Source organism: Lepidothrix coronata, unplaced genomic scaffold (assembly GCF_001604755.1).
Source record: "Lepidothrix coronata isolate B3197 unplaced genomic scaffold, Lepidothrix_coronata-1.0 Scaffold44, whole genome shotgun sequence".
In the NCBI taxonomy this organism is placed as follows: Eukaryota; Metazoa; Chordata; class Aves; order Passeriformes; family Pipridae; genus Lepidothrix; species Lepidothrix coronata.
In genome coordinates, this window is record NW_016690224.1 from 2,433,159 (window position 1) to 2,442,299 (window position 9,141).

At 52.8% G+C, this 9,141-nt stretch overlaps 1 protein-coding gene across 1 annotated transcript in view; it reads left to right on the plus strand.

Annotated features, from left to right (window-relative positions):
- Window positions 1–5,720, plus strand: part of MYO18B (myosin XVIIIB) — a 53,139-nt gene extending 47,419 nt beyond the window's left edge. The window contains exons 40-41 of the mRNA XM_017814391.1: window positions 2,904–4,204; window positions 4,991–5,720. Of these exons, the coding sequence (XP_017669880.1) occupies window positions 2,904–4,203 (1,300 nt within the window). The 3' untranslated portion in view covers window position 4,204; window positions 4,991–5,720. The remainder of the gene's footprint in view (window positions 1–2,903; window positions 4,205–4,990) is intronic.
- The last annotated feature ends 3,421 nt before the right edge of the window (window positions 5,721–9,141 follow it).

The following is a 9,141-nucleotide window of genomic DNA, read 5'->3' on the forward strand; positions in this document are numbered from 1 at the left end:
ACGGTGCAAGGTTGGAATAATATAATTTTTTTTTTAATAAAAAGCCAATTTAAATCTTTATGTATTTATTCTGCCCCTTTCCAGGCAAGTCAGGGTTGTGGTGCAATAGTGGGGTTATCCGGAGATGCAGGCAGGGAGTGAATCCACAGCCCAGGGCTCTACTTCTCCACCCATGGCACTGTGGCATCCACAGCCCTGGCATCACCCCAGCATCACCCTGACATAACCCTGGCATCTCTTCCCATCCCGCCTTAGTTCACAGAACCAGGAATCCTCGTCCCAAGGCTGCTGGGGATCCGACACATTTATTTTTAAGCACGATTGTGTCAAAAGCAAATCATTACATGGGAAAGTGGGAGCTCTTCTGTAGATGATGGTGTGACAAGAAAATCCTTTTCTGACAGAAATTAGGCCAGTGGCTCTTCCCTCTTGAAATGGAGTTGTCTTGGCTTTATTTATGAGCTCCTAGGAAAAGCAGCTGAGCCACGCTTTCAGCCCTGGTCATGTGTTGCAAAGCATGTGTGGATTTTATTGTATAAATTATTTCAACTAACATAATTGTAATCATGTTAATTGCTCTGTAATCGTTGCTAATTATTGTTGTATGTCATTTGCTTTGGTGTGAATGGTGTATTGCAGAGCTTGGTTGGCTTACAGGCGCCTCCTGAGTTCGGCATCCGGCCGTGATTTTGCCTTTGCCTGGGAAAATCATCTTCCCTGAGGATGATGGAGGAGCAGGGCTCTGCTCAGGGCTGGAGCAGTCTCATTGTCCTGCAGCATCACCCTCCTCCGGGACTTCCCAGGTCTCCCCAGGGTCATTCCGAGCCCTGGGAATTACTGCTGGCACATCTGCCATTCACCAGGGATTTTATGGATGAGCAGAGGATGCCACAAAATGGGATAGGATTGTTTCGCTCTTGTGCCCTGCTTTGTGAGGAGGATGAGGATAATGAAGTCTAGGCATGATTTTGGCACGATGTTTTTTGGTAGCCATCAGGGCTAAAGAAATGAATCACAGAATGGTTTGGGTTCAAACCTTGAACACCATCCCATTCCACCCCTCCTTGGACCCCAGGGCTGTGGGGTCTTGGCAGCCGGTCTCATGCCAGATGTGGAAGCTGAAACAGTCCCACCTCTGCAGCTTTCACTCCATTTCAGACCCTAAAGATTTTCATAAAAATAGTAACTGTCCATCATGCTGAACAGGACAATAAATAGTGATGTGTAACTGTCCATGTTCACAGCACATTAGCGCTTCTCTCTTTTATCTCAGCCTTAAAACCCAAATAAAAACACTTATACTGGTGTTTAAATTACAAAAGCTGCTCATGCAGCACACAGGTTACAATATTATTTGGAAACATGCAGAGTGATTGGAACAATTTTTGTACAATTTCTCATGGAAGGATTATACCAGCTATTTAACTGCGATGCAATTTAGGATCCTAAATACCCGCATTTTCGAAATGTCTCAAACTATTCCTCAGTGGTGCGGGGTGGCCCTGGAAGGTGCAGGTGTTCAGGGGGATTAAATCCCTGGTTAATCCATTTTATGTTTAATAATCAAATGGTTTGGGCTGGTTTAATGAGCAGGGAATGGTGGTGGGTGCCGGGGCAGGTGGGCACCTCGGTGCCCCAGGCTGTGCCAGTGGGCACCGGGAACCTGGAGCTGCTCCATTCCCCCTTCCCTTCTGCCATCACACGTTTCCCAGCCGTGGAGTTTGTCTTCAGCCCATGTTGGAATGTAAATTATTTCATGGGTCAGCAGAGCCTAGTCCAAGTGCATCCCACGCACTGCCTAGATTATTCACTCTCCCCCCATTCCCATGGCAACACCAACATTCCCGGGGCAGGATGCTTCATTACCAGCGATGTACAACTTGACCGCTGCTCCCGCACCTCGGAGGCTGCTGGTCTCCCAGAGCTGGGTTTGTTATTTGGGTTCTACTACCTTACTTTGCCTTTTCTCTCTTTTTCCCTCCTCCTATTTTTCTCAAATTCACATCCCAACAGACTTCCCACTCAGGCCAGTCCTGGGTTCCCCTTGACTGAGCAATGCTGGGGTACCTGAGTGTGGGGATACGGCACTGCGGTAGGTGCTTGGAGAGTGTCATAAATTGTCCCATCAGGGGCTTAGTGTCACCAGTGACCCCCAGCCCATGGGTGACTGCAGAACCTCCCCATCTCTGTGCATCAGCTGCATGAGGACAGGGACAGGCTACAGAGAAACTCAAGTGGGGTGACCAGTGTGGCTCCTCAGGGGTGAATGGAGGTGGATTTCACGTGGTTCCTTTATCAGCCCTTGTCTTGGGGTGAGGTCTCAGCCCTTGTCTCAGGTTGAGGTCTCACCCCTTGTCACAGGTTGAGGTCCAGCACTCGTCTCAGGGTGAGGTCCCAGCCCCACACATCATATTTGGCCATCACCCCTCGCTTGATGTGCAGCCCCTGCCCAGGTGTTACTGGGCTCTTGCAGTTCAGAACTCCTTGAGCAGCAGCCTGGGTGAAACATGCCCCGCAATAGCATTAAGATGCGTCTGGGGTGCACCACAAGCTGGTTTCATAAAATTTTAGTGAATAATCTTTGGCTTTGACAGAAATAAAATAAATCCTACATATTGCTATAATCTGTCAAGGAAAAGGATATTTGGGGGTAAGTGTTGGCTTGGCAGAGCTGAAGCCAGGCACACCACACACTCTACGCTGGGGATTATCCAGGCTGGCTGACCTGGAGTTATTTAAGATAAAATCCTTGAGCGCTGCCCAATGCTGGATGCAGCAGTGAGTTTATTCTGAGACTCCCATGCCAATACTGGCTTTTCGCTGCTCAGCCTTGTCCTTGCTGAATGACATTCCAGTCACTGGGAATCCCACAGACTAAACTAACACCAATTTTTGTTGTTTAGGGTGAGCAGAGACGCCAAGGACCCAGTGCTGAGCCTTCCTGTGTCTTCCCGGAGCACTGCCAGGCCCAGCGATGCTGTGGATCCAGGGAGGATGGCAAGTCCCCTGCTCGGGGCTAGAAGACGGGAATATGGAAAACCTGCAGCAGATGACGAGGAGCAGGAAAGCCCGAAAAAGTCTGTGGATAGGATAGGAGAGACGTCCCCATCGGTGCTGCAACGGGGGAGCTCCCCTGCCCCGGACAGAAGGTTCCCCAGCGCGGTCTCTCCGACGGCACCCAGGAGGAGGAGGCTCTCCGTGGCATCGGGGCCGGTGCCCAGCTCGTCGGCAGCTCTCTCCGAGTATGTGGAGGAGCTGCGGCGGCAACGGGGAGCGGAGCGGGAGCCGGGGCACCCGGCCCTGGAGGAAACCTCTCCCCTGCCCATTTACCGCACCACCGGCGCCGCGGCCCTGCGTCGCTGCAGGGCTGTCCCAGCGGCGGAGGATGCCTTGGGCAAGCTAGATGGGAATCAGGCAGGGGAAGGTGAAGGAGCAAGCGCCAGCCTCCCGCGCTCCTCCAGCCTGCGGAGCATGGCCTCGGAGCCGGCCGAGCCCTCACGCTCCCCAGCTCTGAAAAGGGCATCCAAGTTCGGCTCCTACGACTCCCTCCTGCAATCCCTGGACAGCTCCGGCCGCCGGCCGAGCTCTCCAGCTGCCGGGATGGAGGGGCCGGGCACGCTGCGGCCGAGCTCCTGGAGGAGCTGCCTGGAGCCGTCGCTGGAGGATGTGCAGTTGGAAAGGGGCTCTGAGGGAGTTCTGAGCTCATTGTCCAGTGACGGGCTGGGAGAGGGGAAGGGGAGCGACCCCTTCAGCTGGCGAATACCCACCCTCAACTACGAGAGGAGAACCAAGGTCGACTTTGACGACTTCCTCCCGGCCATTCGCAAATCCCGCTCCACGAGCAGCCTGGCCAAGTCCAGGAGGGACAGAAGGGACGGCCACCGACCCCTCACCGTCCGCTTTGAGGATGAGGCCATAGGGGGAAGTTTGGAGTCCTCTGAGACCAAGGGCACAGCCAAACGCAACCCGGCCCCTCGGGAAGACCCTGGAGATCCCTCTGACTCCTCCTCATCCTCTGGTTCCCTCCTCTCCTCCCGGAGTGCCGACAGCATCAAGCGTCGGCCACAGCCCCAGAGAGGGGATGGGGAGGGGTCCAGTGGCAAAGACATCACCCAGGGCAGTGGGACGAGCCACCGCGCTGAGGCTGAAGGAAAGGAAGACGATGTCAGCAGCATCATGAAGAAGTACCTGGGTAAAGACTAAGGTAACTGTGCTGAGCCACTGCCTGGCACTAGCTCAGGGCAGCGGGGACAGGTTTGGGCTGTTGGCCCCAAGCTGCTGCCCCTCCTCAGTGTCTGCACCAATGTGGGGGAGTGCGTGGAGACAGGGTCCCAATGCTCCTCCCAGCATATCAAAGCATCCCAGGCCATGGGAGGCTTCAGCCTCGCTGCCAGGATGTCCCATGGGGTGTGTGGCACTGGGACTGGCCACCCCTTGCCCACTCTTTGGCACCTTCAGAGCTGCAAGGGGGAGGGCAATGGGGATACTGCCAGAGCCAGAGACAGCCTCAAGAGCTGGCCACAGCACCACCCCTGAATCCACAGGGGCTTTCCAAAATTAGCATCCCCCAGCTTCCACACTACCCAGACACACACCCCCAAGCTCCACAAGCCCTCACTTCTCTGGGACCCAACCTTGTTTGGATAATTAGAAATCAGGTTGGGCTGGATGCTGGAGGTTCCCTCTCCAGAGGACCAGGCTCATGCCTGGTGCAGACATACCAGTTATCAACAGCCTCTGACACCCACTTGGATGCCATTTCTGTATTGCAGCTGACACTTGGAGAATTAGGATTTATTGCTGCAATCCAGATTTGAAAGTGAAGTCCCTAATGAATGCGCCACAACTGTAATTAAGTGTTTAAAATAGATTAGAAAAACATTTTGTAAAACCATTGCCTTTAGACTAACTTATTGGATGTCAAGCTGTGACCAAATTGACTAAGCCAACACACGAAGAGAGCGTGTGTTAATAAAACATTTCTTTCCAGGAAGCTGATTTGCATAATGCAACGTCCCACTTTCTCCAGAATTTGTTTTGATAAAGTGCAGCAGCCGAACCCCAAAGCCGCAGCGACGAGGAGCCACGTCGGGCAGACAGCTTCCCTGCTCCTGGTAGGATACACCTCATGTGAGCAGCGACTGCAAAGGGCTCCCTGAAAGTCATGGGATGGTTTTACGAACTTTTTTGGTTTTGGACATACTGTGGTTTCCTTATGCTCCTGCCCCGTTTCCCAGCACCTCAGCTTTGCTCAGGGCCAGCCGTGGGGACAAGAGACTTTCCTGTTCTCCTGCAGTTGTTTGACTCAGGAGTTGGTGCTTTAATTAAAACCCAGCGGCTGCCACAGATGCTGAGGACGTGCCATGGCCAGGGAAAGGCCACACTGAGAAGAACTGGAGTAACACCAAACCCCGTCTTTTTAACCCAGAGGTGCAGCTCAGGTGTCTCATTCCACACAGCACTACTCAAAAATCATCCCAATGGCCAAGGGTCATACTGTTCTGTCTTGGTGTGACACCAGTAAAAGGGGAGCTCTGAAGCTTTTATAATTCCTTTGGTATTTGAAGATGGATCCATATGAGCTTCCATGGTTCCTGTCCGTTTGTGGCATCCGGGCACATCCCAGTGACACGAGGCAGCACTGCAGCGGGTGGGGCAGTGTGAGGCTCTATTTGATGTCTGCTTGGTTTTTACACAATAAAATATGTGCTTCTTTGACACACAGGTCACTTCTTGTCATTCCTTTCCCTGCAGTGGGAGTGGGTCTGTGGAGGTGGTGCAGAGCCAAGCCTGTCTCTCTGCATGTGTGAAAAGCTCATATCTCAGCCTCAGCCTAGAAGAGATCCAAATTTACTCACTGGTCACAGGTTTGGGGCAAAATGATACAGGTCCATGTGCAAACTTCTCCTTTCCATCAGGGATTTCTAAGTCATCTGCTAGACTGTGAAATTTGCACCAGTTTGCACAACCTCGCTGGCCCCTCCAAGGTGGCCACGGGCAGCGGGGGCTTGAAAGGCCAATTGGTCACTATTCAGCATTTTGTTTTTCCTCTCGGGTTCTTCACATTCATGTCTAATTTAAAGTGAAGCCTTGCAGCAAGCAGCATTTCCCTTGTCAGCGATGGATGCGGAGCCTGGGGCTGAGGGCTCACATCAGCACTTTGCTTGGCAGCCCGTCAGCAATTCCCAGCAATCCTTCTGTCCCAGCGGCTCCGCAGGGCCGGCAGCCTGGAGGGAGGCAGCTCCGCTCAGAGTGACATTCCCTGTGCTTCCAGGTGTCCCTCTTGCAATGTGTGACTCATGCAAGAAGGCAGCAAATGAAGAAATTACCTCTAATTAGTTTAAAATCGGTCTTTCTAACGATTCTGCTATTTCTGGAACCAAAAGGCAAGTGCTTTTCTCTTTGCAGTGAATCTTGCTCTCCAGAGGGATTTCACAGAACCATAGGTTCTTGGAATGGTTTGGGTTGGAAAGAAAGCTTAAATATCATCTTGTTCCACCCCCTGCTATGGGTTGGGAAACCTTCCTGTAGCCCAGGTTACTCCAAGCCCCATCCAACCTGGCCTGGAACACTTCCAGGGATGAGGCAGCCACAGCTTCTCTGGACAACCCCTGTCAGGGCCTCATCACCCTCACAGGGAAGAATTTCTTCCCAATATCTCATCTAACCCTGTCCTTTATCAGTGGGAAGCCATTGTCCCTTGTCCTGTCACCCAGACCCTTGTCCAAAGTCCCTCTCCAGCTTCCTTGGAGCCCTTTTAGCCACTGAAAGGGGCTCTAAGGTCTCCCTGGAGCCTTCTCTTCTCCAGGTTGAACATCTCCAGCTCCCCCAGCCTGTTTTCAGACCAGAGGGGCTCCAGCCTTTGGAGCATCTCTGTGGCCTACTCTGGACTCACTCCAGCAGCTCCATATCCTTCCTGTGATGGGGATTACAGAGCTGGAAGCAGCACTGCAGGAGGATCTCACCTGAGCAGAGCAGAGGGGCAGAACTGGACCTGCTGCCCACATGGATGGGGGTGCAGCCTGATGCAGAAAAAATTTCAGTGAGGTGGGAATGTCAGGATGCTGTGACCTGGACAGGCTGCTCCTTTGGCATGGGGGGACAGGGAGGCAGAGAGTGTCTGTCCCATGAGATAGACGTAAAATATGGGATATGGGGCAGTACGATGCCAAGCAGGACATGGATCAGGAGTGAAGGCAGATGGGCTATCAGGAAGAGCATTGGAGCACAGCTTCCTCCTACAGCAAAACAGCTCTGCAACACAAGGTAATGGGATCCCCAGCTCACCCAGAGCCAGCTGGTGGCACCTAAAGGGGAGGGACACCAGTGGCACCTGGAGGAGGAACACACTGAAGGACACCCACTGCCAGGAGCATTGTACCACCTTTGGCCTCTGAAATCCAGCCTACAACTCCTTCTGGATGAGGAGTCAGTTTGCAGCTCATTTATAATCTAATCTCAAAACACAACATAAATTGCTCATTATTTGTGGCTGTAGCAAAATGATTCCTTTGACACCAAGCCTTTGATTTGGAATTAGTACGGCAGTGGGTTTGCTGGAAATTAAGCTGTTCCTACTTCAGCTTGCAGAAGAAAAGCAGATTTGTGTGTAATACGCTGACTTTTTTCTTTTCCTTTTGCTTTGCAGGACACAAAGGAAATTGCTCTGTCACTTGGAATGGCTGTGCACATCCTTTAATGACAAACCCGGACAAAACGATGCTTGGCCTGGAGTGTTTCAGGCTGAGTCCAGAGAATTGTTTGCCCTTGGAGCAGCCAGAGAGCAAAGCTCACGGATGGCAAGACCAAGCCATCCATCAGCGCCGGCCGATGGTAAATACGGAGCGTGCATGGCATGGGGGTCAGAGATCCTGTTCCCTGCTCCCCCCAGAATGTTCAGGAGACACAAAACTGATGGCTGAGTCAGCCGAGTGCAGCACCACGGTGGTTTATAACCTGGAGTGGGAGGACAGGAGTCATTCCCTTTGTCCCTGTGTTTTAGCCACATTCGCTGCCTTTCAGCACAAGAGCTTTGCCCTTTGCTCCTGTGAGGGATGGAGCCCACAGGGAGGGAAGTGTGGAGACTGCATGTGACCCTTGAAGAAGGGCTGGCCCAGAGCCTGCCAGCCAGAATCCTTCACGTGAGTGCACCTCAGAGCTGGGATTAGCCAGGAATGTGAGGATAACCCCCCTGCACCCCTGTGCCCACAGCAGCCGGCAACGCTGTCCCTCCCTGAGAAAGGCAGACCCTGGCAAAGAGAAATGTCTCCACGTCAGATGGAAAAGCCCTGAGCAACAAGACTGCCAAGTTTCTAATTAGCGTAATTGAAGTGTGCTCTTTTCTTCCAATGGATGTGCCTGCGGAGAGCCTTCCTCAGAGGAGCAATCTCTGTAAGAGCTCCTTCTCTGCACGATGCTCATCACTCAGGATTGAAAGTGTCTGTCCAGAGCTGTCCTGCAGTGCTTATGGAGCCGGGGTCAGCTGCTTTCCTGCTGGTAGAGCTTCCTTTGGCGCGTCACATCCATCACTGATGGAGCATTCAGCGGCAACGCAGGCGAGCTGGGCAGGCTCAGGTGCAATGCCTGGTCCCTGCTGTGGGGAGTACCAGTGCTGGAGACCCCCCAGGCTCCCCATCCCTGAACATAACACCTTTGCAGGAGCTGCATGTCGGCGAGTCATAGAATATCCTGAGTTAGAAAGACCCACAAGGATCATCAATCTCACCCCCGTCCCTGCACAGGACACACCAAGAATTCCACTGTGTGCCTGAGATGCTCTGTGATCCCCTCCAATGCTCTCAGGGCAGTCAGGAATCTCCATTCATTACACTTCAAGGTTATTAGCTGGATCTGTAAGCCTCTTTTCTTACAAATAAGCTGTTTTTCCCAGTGCCTGTATCTGTGAACGCTCAGCTTTGACTCCTAACTCTGCTCAGTGGGATGGGAAACACTAAGTGTTGCCCATCCTCACCTGGCAGAGCAGCTGGGGCTCTCCTGCAGGCTGGTGGCTCCAGCAGCAGGATGGGGGTGAGGGACCCCCCCAGCCTGCACAGGGTTCAGCTCCCGCCTGCAGTGACAGGATTCAATTTCACGGCAGTTGGATGCAGGGAGTTAATTCCCAGTTGCTGCCATGCACGGAGC